This window comes from Archocentrus centrarchus, chromosome 24, assembly GCF_007364275.1.
Source record: "Archocentrus centrarchus isolate MPI-CPG fArcCen1 chromosome 24, fArcCen1, whole genome shotgun sequence".
Taxonomy (NCBI): domain Eukaryota; kingdom Metazoa; phylum Chordata; class Actinopteri; order Cichliformes; family Cichlidae; genus Archocentrus; species Archocentrus centrarchus.
Window position 1 is genome coordinate 4,382,305 of NC_044369.1, and position 17,909 is coordinate 4,400,213.

The 17,909-nt window shown below is 41.3% G+C and overlaps 1 protein-coding gene across 1 annotated transcript in view; it reads left to right on the forward strand.

Moving 5' to 3' along the window:
* The first annotated feature begins 2,083 nt into the window (after positions 1–2,083).
* The window catches only part of clvs2 (clavesin 2), a 38,846-nt gene continuing 23,020 nt past the window's right edge, over positions 2,084–17,909 (forward strand). Inside the window, exons 1-2 of the mRNA XM_030722107.1 lie at positions 2,084–3,088; positions 6,551–6,725. Of these exons, the coding sequence (XP_030577967.1) occupies positions 2,700–3,088; positions 6,551–6,725 (564 nt within the window). The 5' untranslated portion in view covers positions 2,084–2,699. The remainder of the gene's footprint in view (positions 3,089–6,550; positions 6,726–17,909) is intronic.

A 17,909-nucleotide genomic window follows, 5' to 3' on the forward strand; every position in this document is an offset into this window, starting at 1 on the left:
GTCCATAAACTGTCCACTTGTTTTATTTGTTGCATATTTGTCATGACTGCATGTCATGATGTTGCAGGCAGCAGTAAAGGTGACTGAGCTGCACACTCGACCATATGCAGTGACACAGTAAAGCAGCAGAGAGACAAGCAGGCAGCTACAATAGAAATTAATTCAGCATGTTTAAGTGCAGCTGTCTGGTCAGCACTGAGCAGGTGTCACCTCCTCCCCCCTTTCCCCCTCCAGATTCATCCATTCATTTGCACCCCCCACACCCCGCACCCCCAACTGATACAATTCCCAGCTTATTGTAGCTACCAATGTCAATTTAGTCATAAAACAATGGATAGCTCTGCAGTTTGTGCCCTGTTTTATTATATAGGTTACGAATAAGTGGCATTTCATAATTTGTCCATTCCTGCATCTTTCTGACAAGCCCCCCCCCCCCCCTCGTCCAGCTCTTTGTTGCTTTATTCTGATCTGGAACCTCCCCGACAGACACAAACCTACAAAAGAATATGTTAAAAATCATTAAAACAGCTCTAATGTGAGTGATAATTTAAGTTAATGAGGCATTGATGGTGGTATGAATTCATCTTTCATGCAAAATGCAGGAAAAAAGTCACAAATTATCAGAATAATTGCAGAGCCTCTTTTTTCTCAGATGCTGATGTTTCTGTAGAGAATCCTGCTGGTTACACTCAGACTGCCAGCGTTAGCAGTTATATCGTCCTCGTTCTTTATGATAAACAGACGGGCTTCAGATTTGATCCACTGGTATTCTTATTTTCTGCTGTAGATAAAACATAACTCAGAAACTTTTAACAAAGATTCAAAACTGCACCATGAGCACGTGATGACTTTTAGTTCTTTTATGTTTGTCTTTGTGAAATTGACTGTATTTTTCTAAGAATTTAAAATAAAATTACACTCTCCAAAATAACAAGTGAGAAATCAGGTAAAACTGTCATTCAAGATATTTTATATACCTTTAAAATGTCCTTAGGCTTATGTGAAATTGCACTGGAATATGAAACACTAACTGTTCTTCTAAAAGATGTTTAGAAGGCTTTGGAACATCTCTGAGGGTGTGACGTATGGGAATAAAATGTACAGAAAACACAAATAAGCAAGAAATCAGGACATTTCATAGACTATTTGGTTTGGTTTCTACATTTCTGCTTCAGGGTGAAGAAATCCTTCACATGTGGGTTACTATCATCTTCTGAAATAACAGGATGGCAGGAAAGAAAAGAAATTAAAAAGCTGCAGCATATCTTCTAGTATTTTCTATCTCACAAATGGCATTTAATTAAAAGTGTTCCACAAAAATGTTGATAAAATTAAACCAAGAATAATTTGGGAGCTAAAAATGTGCATGCATACGGTTCTTTAAGGCGAAATAGAGAAAGAAAGGGGTCACAGAGAGGTCCATAACTTTGCCTCAGGCCTCCACAGCCCCAAATCCACCCCTGTCTTCAGATTTTACCTTCATCTTGTTGCCCTCCAACCTTTTCCCCTCTGTTCATTTGAGCTGCCTGCTCTCACCTCTCCTCCACTCAGAATCTTTTTCTTTTTTTTTTTACAGCTATTCTGCATCTCTTTGCCACCCGGCCCTCTCCTCCCTGCTTTCATTCCTCGCTGCATCTGTTGTCTTTTTAACTTGTACTCCACCCCCTCCTTCCTCCACCCCCCACCTCCCTCCCCCCCGGTGGTGACCGGAGCACAGACTCTTGTTGTCAGTCACTTTCCCGGCGAACAGACGGCAGCAGCAGCAACAGCAGCAGGCGGAGCGGAGACGGCAATCCTCTCCCTCCCCACACACACACACACACACATCTACCCCACCCCTTTCCAAAAAAAACCCAGAAACCGGAGACAGGAGGGGCACAAAACCTTGCGGGACACCTGTGCTGTTGGATCGCCCATTTGAGGGCTTTGTTAAACACATTATTAGATATCTAAAATAACACCAAAATTGGGGTTTATGATGATGAGCAGCGGAGATTAAGGCTGGGATGTAGACGCAGAAAAAGCGGCCAAACCTGCTTCGATTTGACTGTCGGCGGCACCACCAGTAGCACCAGCACCAGCATTGGTCGGTCGGCGGATGGAGATGCGTTGTGAAGGCGGAGGGATGATGATGATGATGATGATGATATAGCAGGTTGCTGCAGGGTCGTGCCGCATTGCCTGGCCGCCGCGAGCGACGCCGGGGAGACGGTGATGCTGTCGTCGTCATTGTGCCACAGAAAGAGAGAGAACGAGAGGAGAGACTCTGACATGGAGGGAAGCAGCTGTCTGTCGACTCCGAGCTCAGGCCGCCCGGATCAGCAGGTTGGATGTACCGCCTGAAGCCTGGAGGACCTGATTTATGATATACATGGTGGGAAATTATGGTAAAGTTGAATTCTTTGTGGTGGGATTGAAATGTTTCTGTGCGCAAAAGTGAATGGCCCAAATGTTGATAATGCATCACAGGAGCATCATAGCAGCTACGCGTGTGCCAGTTCAGGGTGGATTACGTCTACAGAGCAGCAGGCCTCCATCTGAAGTCAGCTACTGATCAGGAAACCGTGAAGAAAGCAGTTCAGTATACTTACTTACCCTGTTGCTGCTCGGGGGGGTGGGGGGTAACCATTTATTCTGGTGTTTCATTGGAAGCTGGTGTGGTGTGATCCCCCTCGTTGGAGGGACAGCTGTGGGAAAAGATGACTCACTTACAGGCTGGTTTGTCTCCAGAGACCCTGGAGAAAGCCAAGGTAGAGCTGAAAGAAAACCCTGAGACTTTACACCAGGACATCCAGGAGGTCCGGGACATGATCATCACCAGACCGGACATCGGCTTCCTCAGGACAGACGACGCGTTTATCCTCAGATTCCTCCGAGCGAGGAAATTCAACCACTTCGAGGCGTTCCGGCTGCTGGCACAGTATTTTGAATACAGACAGCAAAACCTGGACATGTTCAAGAACTTGAAAGCCACTGACCCGGGCATTAAGCAGGCCCTGAAGGATGGTTTCCCTGGCGTGCTCTCCAATCTGGACAGATATGGCAGGAAAATACTGGTCCTGTTCGCAGCCAACTGGGACCAGAGCAGGTAATAAAGAGACACGGGTCATAATAAAAAGAAACAGAGCTTATGGATAATAAAGATCAGTGTTTTAATATTTATAAAGTGGAGACTGGTTAAAGGAACTGTCTATTCAGCACCACACAGCCCTGGTTTACCAGGAAACTGCTAGAACTCTCACTGCACCGACTCACTTATCTTTATGGGCATATTAAAAATAAAAGTAGGAAATCCAAAATGACTAAAACAAAACAAAACATGTGGCCAAAGATATGCAAACATCTGAACACATCAGCCATACACTATCTAATAGCTGAGCTCATCCCCTGACAAGCATTCTATCCTTTTAAAATGGGAGGATGTGAGTGAGGTGGACCACTGATGTTGGACTAATTGGCTCACCATCAGCATTCCAGTTCATCCCAAAGGTGCTGTCTGGGCTGTGTCCGGTCACAGAACGCTGTCTGAAGTGTGATGATGAAGCTTTAAGCTTTCTTTTAATGGGGACTGAGAGGTAGCCTATCCCAATTCACAAAGCACAGCCTCAGACCAGAAGTGTGTGGGAAGGTGTACAGTACAGTAAAGTACAAGGTACTCATTTGCAACTGAACTTCCTGCAGTCAGCATGTTATTTCAGTAATAGTAAACATATATTTTATATTCTCAAGTCTGACTGCATGCCTGATCCTTTCCCGTCAGGTGGTCCACAACTTTGTTCCAGACTTTAATATCCCAACAATTATTTTAAAGAAATATTTATGGTGTGCAGACGATGAATGGGATGAACTGTTTTCACTGTGATTTTGAATTATTACATATTCTGTAGATGAAAAAGTGGCAAATTTTGCATTGCCTGCGGCTTACCAATATTTTGGTCTATGACCAAACACCTGCCGGATTCCAGGAAGAACGTTTTTTGATCAGTGCTCGCAGCTTTTATTCTTTTTAAATGTCTCGGATTTGAATAAGATTTCTACTAGCATTTTGTGTTTATTGCTTAGTAACAAAGTTATCAATATGTTAAAACTAAATAGTGAATATATTCAATATGGTTCCTCACTGGGCCGTTTGCATGACTGTAAAGTAGACACTTAACATCCTGCTAAAAAGAGTTTAAACGACGTGTTTGGTAGATCTCTGAAGAATGTTGAAATTTGGGTTTAAATCAATTTTCTCAGGTGGTTGAAATTTCTACAAAAAGATGTCCTTTGCATCTAAATGTGGTTAAAAGGGGGCATTTTTCTCCTCAGCAGATTTGAACCCTGCTATAAGGTGGCATCGCTAACCACTGCATCACTGTTCCGCCAGTACAGTAATCAAAAAAAAGGTGTCTGTACATTTGGGGAAAAAATACTCGGTGTCTACAAAATTCTCTCTTTTTTTTTTTCTTTTCTTTTTTCAAACCAATTTCAGCCATAATGCCTGTGAACAATTTAGACCTATAATCAACAGAAAATTGCTTGGTGGATAACTGTGAATTGGTGAAGGGTTGAAATGAGGTTGAAGTCAGGCCTAAAAGGATTACTGTTCTCCTTTTACTTTACAAACAAGTTCAGACAGCTTTTTAATGGCTGCTTGATCAAACGAACCCCAGAAAACACCCACGTCTCACGTTTTAGAGGCTTGTCTCGTTATCTTCTGATCCATGGCACGAAGTGTTGGATTTTATGCACGCGTTTGTCACATCCTGCATTCATGTAATGTCTTCACATGTCCTGTAATGTAAATCATCTCCAGACTCCTCAGGGCCTAACCAACACTAATGCTGCCCTAAACTGTGGTTTATTCTGGGGGGAAATCTTCATAGTTACCACTATCAGATAATGACAGATTTAGTGTTTAGGTAAAGTGTTTAGTGTTTAGTGTTTAGATAAAGTGGAGTCCCTGTGTTATTGAATAACACAGGGACATTAGGTACCCCTCATTACCTTTACAGTTTCAGCCAATAAATGTACAGAGGTAATAATTTAAGATCAAGTGTTAAAAATTTCCTCAACAACATATCGGTGACATACCTGCAGACGATCTTCCTGTTTGTTTGATGGGAGATTTCATTATTCTGTATGACTGCCTCTGTTATTCACACAGTCTGCTGCTTTCCTGTCTCATAAATAAGAGCGCAGCCTGAGCAGAGACTGGGCCAAGGTTAGAAACTCGACTCAAATTAAAGCTGTAAGTTTCGGTTTGTTTGGCTTTAATATGAGATTGAGCTTGTTTATTGTTTGGATAACCAGAGTCTATAGAGACGTCTGCCATCTGTCCCATACAGGACGTCTGATTATATAACAAATAAATTGCTGTGTATTTAATTTAAAACATCACATCTATCTCTAAATCTATCTAACTTTGTCATGACTTTGATCACATAAACCACACTATGATAAAATCTTTGCTACAGGAATCAAGAACAAAAAGTTTGCAACTTTTAATTGCATTCTTAACGTCATGTGAAATAAGTGATTGATCTCTCCTCTGTGGACATGAATCAATCAGTGAAATCTGTTTGGATCTTTCATGCTATGCTTTTGTTTCTGTCCAAAAAACTTAGAAGTATTAAAAAGCTATACTGAATATTTTGGATATTTGTAGTACGCTCAACCTGTTCTTGTAATTATAGAGGGGGAGGTCCGATTTGCTGCCAGATAAGATAATTAAAAAAATGCATTATCTATAGAAGAAGGCAGAAGGTTTCTTGATAAAGAGGCAGAGAAGGATGGGGAGGGAGATAAGATAATGAAGGGCAACAGCAAACAGGAAAAAAGCACAAGTGTTAAATAGGTGAGTGAAGCATCTGAGGCATCAGCTGGATGAAAACCCGCAGGGATGGACTAAAGTAGCACCGGGGACCGCACGGTCACCAATGACAGCAATTAAAATGTGCCAGAAAACACCCAGCAGATACATGTGAGCTCAAAGGAACTGAAGACCTTGTGATTAATTCAAGACCAAATTAAACTGAGTGAGGTTATCAATAAATTTAACCGACAAAGTCGTGTCAGGATGACTAAGAGATACTGTCTACAGCTCTTTATGAGATTTATGATTTGAGGGCAGCTCAGGACCGTTGTCTGGGGCGACTGCTCTTTTTTTTTTTTAAACTGATTGATCTTCAGGTAGCATTTTTTTGTTCAATACATTCTTTAGTCAATAAAATGGCAAAGGCCTTATCATAGTTTCTCATAAGTTTGATGTCCTCAAAAAGCCTGACCTGTTTAATCGGGAGTCAAACCAAAGACATTCACTCTGTAATCGTACACTGCAGCACACAGTCTCTCTCTCTCTCTGTTTGGAGAACGTTTGACATTTTCATTTGAAAAGTGACTGAAACAAATACCTTTTCAAATGTCATCCACCGCCTCAGCTAGCCATGCCCTCAAAATATATGTTTTTCATTACTGCTCCTACCCATTCTGTTATTTTAGTTAAAATGCAACATTAGTTTTATTGTCAGTGTGCGGGCAGTTACCAGTTATCTTACATTTTTCTCAGATACACCTTTGTGGACATACTGAGGGCGATCTTGCTGTCGTTGGAATCTATGATAGAAGATCCCGAGCTGCAGGTCAACGGCTTCATCCTCATCATCGACTGGAGTAACTTCACCTTCAAGCAGGCGTCCAAACTGACCCCCAGCATGCTGCGGCTGGCCATCGAGGGACTGCAGGTAGGGAGCCGCAGGCAGATGTTGGCAGTGAGTTTGGCTGCAGTTTGCATCTCAAAACATCCCAAGAATGAATTTTATCCTCAACAAGGATTCCTCTTAAAGTCTGAGCGAATAGCTTCAGTTTCCTAAACCTCAGTAACCTTTGTATTTTAGTCATCAGGGTATGAGGGCTCTGTAAACATACTGAATGTCTTAAAATCAGGCAAATCATTATTGTTTCCTGAGTTTGCACTAGAGCTAAACCTTACTAATTTACATGTTGATTAATGTGGTAAATTGAATATCAAACAAATATTCTCATAGATTATTTTACTTTGGTCAAAAAAAATTACAATGTAACAAAATTTTCAATTAGATTTTTTTCAGCATAACAAAATAGTTGTTAGTTGTGATCCAACGTTAACCCATTTTCTTGGTGTCCCTCACCAACTTTTTTTGCCCTGTCTTGTAATATTTTAAGCTTTACTCATCTCTGAAGTACTATTTTTGCTACAGCAGCGGAACAAACCTCCAGCTCTCTTTCCATCATCCTCTCTGCAGTCAAAATGTTCCACTTCAGAACAAGTCAAGCACCGCGTTAAAGCTGTGAGCTTCTTTAAAGCGCACGAGGAAGGAAATAATGTCATTTCCATTTTGATTACACACTGCTGGGTGTTTCTTCTTCTTCTTCTTCTTTCCAAGCCTCGTTTGGCAGGCAGATGATGCAAAAAAAGTGATTTTTACTGGTTGTCAGTTTGCTAATAAGAGGTGGTATTCCAGCTTTTATCGTGTAAACAGAGAAATGAAGTGAAACGTGACAGTGCTCGCTGCATTTGTATCAGTACATTTGGGATTTTTCATGGCATGAAAACACATTAGTCTTCTCAGCCATCATGGACACCTTTAACGTCATTATCTAAATGGGTTACTGTAGAAAAGGCTCACAGCCGGTGCATGCCGCTGTCCTCGTGTCACCAGCCAAACCCAAGAGGAAAGGTCCTGCTTATTGCTGTGTTTGGGTGAGAATTACTCATATTGTGGAGACATAACTCTCAGGTCACCAGTCTGTCAGCCCTGCAGCAGACTCCAGGTCCAGGGTGACCTGTCCAGGGCGTGCCCTTCCTCTCGCCCTATGGCAGCTGGGAGATGCTCCAACCCTTCCACAACTTTTGGACAATTGGATGAGCAGAAGAAGATGGATGGATGGATTTGTTTACAGTCACATTCAGGGGACCTGTCTTCCTTATGAGGGCAAAAATCAAATCCCCAGAACATAAACCATCAGAGTTTTAGGATAAGGTTAGGACGGGGGTTACGGTTAGGAAGTAAGAGTTATTGTCGATCTAGGTTGTGTCTGTGCAGACATGGATAAGGGTTTTTTTTTTATTGCTTTCTCGACATCCCTGTGAATCATCTGCCAATCTGTCTTGAGCCCCGTTAGTCACAGTGAAAGCTAAGGGGAAGTGTTTCTTCAGGGAAGTGTTGAGTAAGACGCAGCGTGGTCTGAGAAATTACCTGATACGTCTCTGATGGATACCAAAGTGTCACAGCTGCATCCTTTCAATTTTACACTTAATTTACATCCCTGATTTTTTTTTCTTATCCCTGAGGATAAAACTAGTACGACAGAAGATTTCCATGTACCTCTACGACAGCCGACAAAAAATCTAGTGCTGCTGCTGATAAACAGGACCTGCATGAAAACATATTTTGAATAATCAAAAAGGTTCAACAGTAATGATGGATATGAAACCTTACTGTGTAAAATGCTTCCATAGCAACAACTGTACCGCTCAGTGTCTGGTCCGTTACCTGTGGTTTTTAGGGGGTTGAGCGTTGTGAGAATATGTGTAACTTTGACTTCAGGGTAAATGTAGAATTAAAATGTAGAAATCATCTTGTAGAGTAATGATTATTGACTCCTTACAGCTGTATTTTGAGTGGTCAAACAGAAGGAAGGAGAGTATTTTCTTCCAGAAACCGAAAGGAAACATTGATTAGTAACATGAAATTCTCACTGTATAATTTGCACTTATGCAACATTTTGTTAATTACACCTTACCAGAACTGCTTTAATTCTTCATGGCATAGATTCAGCAAGCTGCTGAGCCATACTGACAGTGGCTGCAAATCCACCACATCCGAAAGGTGCTCTGTTGGACTGAAATCTGGTGGTTATGGAGGCCGTTTGAATACAGTTAACTAATTACCAGGTTCAAGAATCCACTTCGTCTGGACTGAGCAGGATGGATCCATGTTTTCATAGTGTTTAAGTCAAACTCTGACCTTACAATCCAAATGTCACAGTGGAAATCAAGACTCAGACCTGGGATTGTTTATCAAATCGTTCCTTGTCCAGTTTTGGTGAACCCGTGTGAATAGCAGTCTAAGTTTCATGTTCTTACCTGACAGGTGTAGCACCCGATGAGGTCTTAGGCTGCTGTGGCCCATTTGCTTCGAGGTTTGACGTGTTGGGCGCTGAGAGGTGAGTGCACCGGTGAGTGCACTTACCTGTGTTTTAAGGTGGTTAGGGTCTGCGATTTTCACAGTAAAATAACATTTTTAAAAATAATATTATGCCATTATAGCAAAGTATGCAGCATTACACAATTATTATGAATATTCCACGAACCTTAAAGTAATGGAAACACTTTTTTTTGAGTAAATGATTTCATTGTAATTAAATCTTTAACCTTTTTTGTGTGTTATGATGTCGCCTCTTCGTTGACTGGTCAGTTATTTGCTTTCATCTGACCACATTCTCATTGGTTTAAATTTATTGTTACTAGTTTGCAAAATACAGTCTTGTTTTTGCCAGCTAATAATCATTTTTTTCTAGGAGAGACTAAAATAAGCTCCCCACAGTAACAATTCTACTAGCCCCCACAAAGATGTGAGACGAGTGTATTTCTTCTGTAGCCGGGTACTTTGTTGCCCCTTTCCACCTCCTCCACTTCCTGTAAACATTAGTTTTGTGCTGTCAGCACACAGTTGATGTGGTATGTTGGTGATGGAAAAATCCTCCTTTTTTCAGGCCGAGGAAATAACTGTAGACTCGAGCCAGTGCATCACTGTGACGCGTCCATACATAACACATTTCTGACAGCTCTCCAGACACAGATTAGAGCCTGAATTATTGATGGGAGCTATTAGCTGCACCCTGAGTCATTCCCAACTGTGCAACTGCTCACCCGAATGCATGCTCGCTGTTTGGTGCAGAAAAATAAAAGAATATGTGCGATAAGGTGATTCAATTGGATTTACTTTGAGAAATAAAATGCAAAAACCACAATGCTAACATCAGAAAGGCTGTGGTGATGAATTCAGTCTTATTCTTCTCAGAATCTAAGATAGGACTACAATTTAAGATTGCCTATGACCTTTGCCAAAAAGTACCTGCTAACAGATACTGTATATATGCTTTATTTCTTTGTCCCACTGAGCTACATTAACACCTAAGCAATATTTAAAAAATCCATAATTTTTCCACCTTAATGAGTTCACTCTTACACTTGTTTGCTTTGGCTCAGTCACACAAACACTGTCCTGTTTCTATGGATATTAATTAAAGCCCCAAATAAGTCACAGCTAAAACTAGGCCCCCTTTTTCTTGTTTATGCATTCAGCAGAATCTCAGAGATTTGCTGCTTAGAGACATTTACATGAACCTGTATTCAAAAGCTAATCAGGGATGAGGCTGCAAATTAGGTGCATATAAATTGTATTTTTGGCATTGCTTCTCCCCCAAATAATAATTTTTATTTAAATAAACACTTAGCAAATGCATTAAATATTGTATTTCAGCCTCTGTACTGTAGAATTAAGCCTGAGTCATCCCCAAACCTTCAGAGAGAGATCTGAATGCTGTTAAAGAGCCAGTGAGTCACTTCAGTCTGAGCAGGTTTTGGTTGTGAATCTTTAAACCATTAAGTGCACTGAGTGCAGCTGAGTCACACTGATGCACAGGGGGGGTTTTTTGTGCGTGAGGATTTGAAGTAGTTGAGGTTGATTTACACCAAATGCGTCCTCGAGTTATCTTCTCTGCATTGGCAACTTTATCTGATACACAAAGAATTTAACAGCCCATGTTTCTCCTTGTTTCTAAACCCTTCAGCTCCTTCTGCAGGATTTCTGGATGCCAGTATGAACCGACAACAGTGAGACAGATAAAAGCAGTTACAAGCGTGCAGCATCTTTAGTTCTGCAGACAAACTGTCATTTTTCAAACCAAACGCGGTGAACGTTTGTTTATTTTTGGTGTTGCTCTTTATTTTTCTTGCAGGGTTTTCAATAGTGCTGTGGCTACAATGCACTGCATGTTCCACACTCACTTCTTATCAGTTGAAAAGCAGGCTGAAAATGGAGCCACAACAAATCAATTCCACTTACCTTGAAATTGTGTTTGACAGATGAGTTTGCCTTTTTTTAAGGATAAATAATCTTAACCATCCTAAAATAAGATAATTTGACATTCCTGAACCGCTGCTCAAACTGCCTCAAAGTTTGTCATGGCAACCCTGATAGTGTTAGTTTTAAGGAAGTACAAATAGCATGTAGGCCACATGCAGTGGGATCCAAATTTGTAGCTCAGTATTGTGAACAGATCACAGCAACAGCAGTTCTAGATCCCTGCTGGGGCCCCTCAAGGGTTCTCATGCTCATTTTTTATATCCTCAAATACACAACTGATCGTGGTTTTCTGAGGATTATCTTTGGGACATTTTTTGCCTTTAAGTGTAAATCCAAGACATAGACAGGAAATGTGGGGAGGCAGAGATACTGATGGGGTCATTTGTTCTGTCTTACACCATGACCCATCATCACTGACTCTTATAGAGAGTAAACAACATATTCTCTGCTCTGTTAGGATTGTCTGGAGGACCGCGGTAGCCATTAAGGGTTCATCAGCATGACTGCACGAATATGATCAGCGAATCCCTGGTTTCTGCCAGTGCATTACAAGCGCCGCAGGCTGCTGGGCTTAAGTTGATCCCCTGCTGGGCCTTTGACTGCAGATTTATATTTTCTTAGACAAAAGCCTCAACCGTTAAGTTAGCTAATTGATCCTGTTTCTGTTTTTAAATATAAAAACCTAAATTATATAATGTTTTGCCCATTCGGTTAATATCTATATGCCTTTATGCCAATCATCAAGGCGAGCCGAGTCATTCATCAATGAATGTGAACAACATTTGGTGCTCTAATGCTGGTTCACGCAGTCCTGTGAGAAATTAAGTGTACCCCATGATTCCCTAGCTGCACCACTGTGCTTGGCAGTTGGCGTGATGTGTTTGTGCTGATTTTCTGTTTCATTTTCACCAAACGTGTTGCTGTGCATTGCAGCCAAACAGCTCCACTTTGGTTTGCAGGTTCACTGTGTTGTCATGAGATGAGGGTCCTGCTGCAATGGATTTAAATCCAACACTGACTCATGTGGTACATTGTTACCACACATGTTTTTTCCGCTGCCAGAAACAGTCTGTTATAGCTCCTGCCTCCCTCTTCTAAAAAGACTTGGTCAGTTGGACTGTCAAAAATGAGGTGTTGGTTACATAACACTTACCTCTTTTCCACCTACAGTTGGTTCCAACTTTTGGCTTTTTCCGTGTCGCTGTGTTGTTATAAGCTTTCTAGCACCTTTGTTTTTGGTGGAAATGTATGGAGTTCATTCCAGATTGGGATCATGTTGATGGAAAACAGGTATATGAGTCAAGGACCAGCCCTTTAAGAGCCATCAGTTTAAAAACAAGATCCTGGAGTTGAAATATGAGCCAGGCAGCTTCTCATTGTTAGGCTTGCCAAACTAGCCGCTAGGCAAACATCATGCTAGTGTGTTTAACATCAGTTCAGGTATGTTACAGAAGAAAAGCCTGGACCCCAAAACAGCGTGTTTCAGGCAGTCCAGCAGCACAGTCAGATGATGACTGCCTCCCATTGTGTAGACTTTGTAAAATGTTCAATAACACAATAAAGGAAACAGCAGAAAAGCATAACAGGGACACGTTAAAGCAACACTGCCCATAAGTCTCTGAAATTTCTTTTCATTATGATTTGCAGCTTTTGAACTAAACTTAAGGTTACACTCAGTAACTTCCCAGCAGTGCATGTGTGGCAAATTTGGGACAGCGCCAAAAGATTATGAAATATCTTGTAGGAAACATGATTAACTCTTTTTTATTTTCAGTGATTGTAAAAATCTTATGTTGGGAGTATTTTAGCGTCTTTTTGGTTCCACCATTTGGAAAGAAAAAAAAAGCTCCTTCCTTTTTTTTTTGCTCTGCTTACTGATTTATGTCAGAACAGGGTGAACGGGGCAAGACTTCTGCGTTGGTATCTGATGCAAAGGGGTTTGTGTCCTTAAGCTGAACTTCTCACTGTCTCTGTTTTCGTGTGCTGCCTCACTGTTTGTGCTGCAGACAGATGGTACCGTCTGAGGCTTGTGTTCCTATTCCTGTAAGTACATACAGCATAGTTTGCGATTGATTTTCTCAGCTGTGTGTAACGCAACCTTCCACTCATATTTCTTTATGCTTGCATAAATGAGATTACATTCAAGTGTCCTGAGAAACACAGGAGGTGAGACAGTGTGTGCAAGATGGGATTCAAACCCATACCGTCATAATCCTGCAGGATTACAATGTCACAGAGGGATTTAGAGCTTCAAGTGTGTGGAATGTTCTTTTGGGTTGTTCCTCTCAAAACAATGCTTTTGAAAATAGGATTCAAAGTGATCTATGTAGTGAATATGTTTCAATGTTGCAAGTTTTACATGAAAAAGAGTTCATAACATGACGTTACAGATTATTAAGCCAGATTAAAAAAGCACAGAAACATTTATAAATCTCAAAATAAAACTAAAGTCAAGAAATTATATTTTCTTAACTGTAGGTGAAGCTGTTTTATTGAACTGTGGACTGCAGCGGCCTCTCTGCTGTCTTCTCACTGAGGTTTAGATTTGTGAATCACCTCGTTAAGGTGATCTGTCACAGTCTGACCTCAGATCAGCTACCTGCCACTCACAGTAATGAATGAGCTGTCCTGAATCTGGCGGTTAACTGACTGTGCAGTTGCTGACAGCCAGTGCATTCAAGGATGCAGTATTTAATTTCAATGGCCTAAAAACAATGTGAAAAAGATCAGAGTTCTGTCTGTCAGCAGGATTTGACTCAGATTTGTTGATAGATGACCTCCAAGGACGCCGTTGTTTACATTTTGCCCATCACACAGTTTTTGTTGTGGCCGTACTTCTGAGTGTTGTATTTGGTGGGGAAATCCAGAATAAAAAATAAAGCAGAATAAAGAGATTCACTTCCATTAAATAATTGAGTTGGTGGCAGTGTGTAGGTGCTTGCCTTGCAGCCAGAGGGTTGCCAGTTCGAGCCCCTGTCCCTGCGCCGCATTGTGTCCTTGGGCAAGACACTTAAACCACATCGCCTAATGGTAGCGCTGGTCTCTGGCTGCATGACTGCAGATGCTCGTCTCTGGATGAGTGATCTGGAACGATCATTTCGTTGTGTGCACAATGACAATGAGTTGAATCTAAAGCCAAAGGTAGTAGCCGCTTTCTCTCCTCTCACAGCGTACATCACTGTAATGCAAAACAAAGCTGTGCATTAACACGCTGGGGTTCTTGAATTTTCCCATTTCATTTAGTTTAACCAGGTTAGAAAGTGTCTTACAGTCCTGTCAGCCTTTTGTCTGTGTGCCATCAATCCCATCAACATTACTATCTCACTATATATGATCCTATCTATGACACTTCATTCATCCTCAGTGGGGATAGTTGTGTGATCTCTAAAAATCTCTGCATAAAGGTTTACCTCCAGACTGAAAGAAGGCTGATGCTGGTTTTGCATAAGCTCATCGGCCACTGGACCGATGAGCTTATGCAATGACAATGTGTCTTTCCACGTGTTCCTCTCTTTTCAGTGAAACTTAAATCAGTGATCACTAAATGAGTCTTCACCCCATCGTGCCGGGTCAGAGTCCATGTTTTATGGCTCATTTTGTGGGTACTTTTTCAAGAAGTGCTTTTCCTCCGTGAGCATTGGTCAGATTTTAGTGAAACCAGATTAAGTTATCCTGGATATGAAAGTTCATGAGCCTACTTGACTTCTCATTGGATTTGAATTTTCATTGGTCTGTGCAGTAGAGCCAACCGGAGACGACAAAGGTTAAAACTCTCTTTCTGTACTTCATCTGTTGCAGGAACCTGTAAATTGTGATAATGAGCCGGGCGAGCTACTATGTCATTGATGTTCTGGTTTCTTCTTCTTTAGATTGTGTGACATGTGAAATGACAACAGAGACTTTATGGCAAATATCTGAGGCAATCAAAAAAAAACTCTGTAACCTTGGCTGCTTGTTGGTTGGACTGTGTTGATATTTTCTGTCTACTGTGGCCGAGCTTTTGGTCACACTAGATGATCTATTTGCATCAGTTCTGACAGTTCTTGGTGTCCTGTTCAGCTTTTTATTTATGGGCCTCAGGATGTGCAAGCTCACTCATAATCAATAAGATCCTGACTGACTCAGCCCTTTTCTCTTTGAAAATTAAATACTACACATTTGGTATGAGTAAGGTTTCTGCATGTGCAATATTCTATATCCATCAAGATGTCTAAAACAGATCACCTCAAAAACCTGCTGGACCATCAGATTTTTTTCAAAGATGAATGAGCAGCCAATTCATTACTGCTGTTTTTTTTTTTTTTTGGATACAAAATCAATGCAATGCTACCTCACAGTCACAGTCACAGATTATTCTCACTGTGTGTAATGTAGTAATTGGAAATCTTAGCGTCTTTAATACTTAGATTTAACAGGATTATTCTCAGACCTGTCCAGGGTGTAGCCTGCCTCTCCTCCTGGGCCAGCCGGGATAAGCTCCAGGCCCCCTGCACCTCTAAGATGGATCAGCAGAAGAAAATGGATGCATGTATGGATTCAAGTCAATTCAATTCAATTTTATTTATATGGGACCAAATCACAACAGTCACCTCAAGGCACTTTATACTGTAAGATAAAGACCCTACAATAATACAGAGAAAACCCAACAGTCAAAATGACCCCCTATGAGCAAACACTTGGCGACAGTGGGAAGGAAAAACTCCCTTTTAACAGGAAGAAACCTCCAGCAGAACCAGGCTCAGGGAGGGGGGGTCATCTGCTGTGACCGGTTGGGCTGAGGGGAGAGAAAAGACATGCTGTGGAAGAGGTGCCATAGACCACCGAAGGATAGTACTTTTTCTAATAACACTGTCAATCATCATTACATAGTCATATTTTACTATTAAACTTAATTTACCTTTGCATTATTTGCCAGATCAGATCAGTGTACCGTCTTTCTTTGCAAGAATGAGGAAAACAAAATACTTGATAGTTTGTTTATTGCTTCCATCCCAACACTGATCCCTACTGAAATATCTCATGCTAATGGATGATGTACATGATAACTAGTAGAGGCATTCACAGCCCCCAGAGGATTAATCACAACTTCTTATTTTATTGCTTGTTAGACTGTAAAAGTTGTAAAAAGACAATGTGACATCATCACAGTTTATTCATATCACCTCCAGTTTCACTTCATCATTCAAGCATAAAACAAAATAAAGGAAGATATCTGCAGAATATAAGAAACTGTAGGCAGTAGGGGAGTAATTCTGCTCATCTGCCCGTCCCCTCCTTCTCAAGCCCCTTTTACTTTTGTTTTCTTTGCCCTCCCTCCTAAATCTTTCTTTAACAACATCATCATCCTCCCCCCTATCTTTGTCCCTTCTCATTCAATTCACCCACTCCAACACTGTTCACAGGGGACAATAGTGGCAAGGCAGTTTAAATATTGTCACAGCCGACAGGCCATTCAAACTACACTGAGGTAATTACTCATTTTGTTTAAAAACGAGCTTAGAGATTACACTAAATCACAATTATTCATTAATCAGCGTTTTGTATAGAAGCAAAATGAAGTCCAAACAATTCATTGTAGCGATCCTCTTAGAAATGCCTCACCCTCTCCTGAACCTCGGAGAAGCATCATTATCATCATCCTCTTTGTCAGCAGCCAGTTGAATGCTACAGCGTATTTCACCTTACCCTCCTCTTCCTCTTCGTTCTTCCTCCGCCCTCCGCGGCTCCCTCCTGCTACATCCCACCCTCGCCACGTTGCCACGGCAACATGTCGGATTGCCTCGCTGGCTGCTCTGCCCTCTCCTCCAGATGGGCTCCCTTTTGTTGTGCGTCTGAGTTTTCGTGTGCGCGCGCCGAGACAGAGACGCACTTCTCCATCTTCCTCGGTCGTCTCCTTTCTTCCACAGATGCTCACGGGCGGTTGGGTGTCAGTGAGTGTGCCACAAAATACTGTAAATGAATCATGTGCTACGTAAAGGCACTAATAATGTAATATTAATAGTGTAATGTTCCATATACTAAATACTAGATACACATACATACTGTTCCAAAAACAGTATAAAGAAACAGTCCCTTTGTTTCAGCTATTTGATCCTAATCTTGTGGGTGTTAAGGCTGATATATTTATTTTTAATGAAATGTTTTAACAGCTATTGAAGGACTTGCTAATTTTCCACGTATTCCCATCAGGATTAACTGTAACAACAATCATGATCACTTCCACACCAGTTTAAAGTGGGATTCATGGGCCCGCATCGGTGTCCATATGTCCATTTGAAGCTATTTGGCTACACAGAGAGAGGGATTGCAGGGATTTAGACAAAGCAGAGGCTACAGAGGCGCACTTAGGTGCAGCCCTCCAAAAGGCCAAAAGCTCAGTGATGATAAAGGCATGTGAGATAGGATGCTGGCTGGTTTAAAAAAATGGGCTTGAATAGGAAAGGAAGTAACGTTGGGCTTCGACTCAGAGAGAAAGAAGTGTTGAAAAGGCATTTTTAAAAAAGAGGAAGAATGAGAAATGGGCCGTGGCTTCATTGAACATTTTTTTTCTGTTTCACTCCATTACAAAGATGTCCTTTGTCTGTTATGATGTCTGTCTTGTTAACGGCAGGGACTATACAAAACAAACAAAAGCAGCCCACATTACCATCTGTTCTGCATATTTTCAAGAGTTTCCCACAAGGAACATCAGACAGCTACAACATGTGAATGTGGGAATGTGGGGTTTCAATAGCGCCAAGTCTTTTCAGGGTACTTTGGGTCAAGACCTTACAATGTTATGGCTCAGTCACGCTG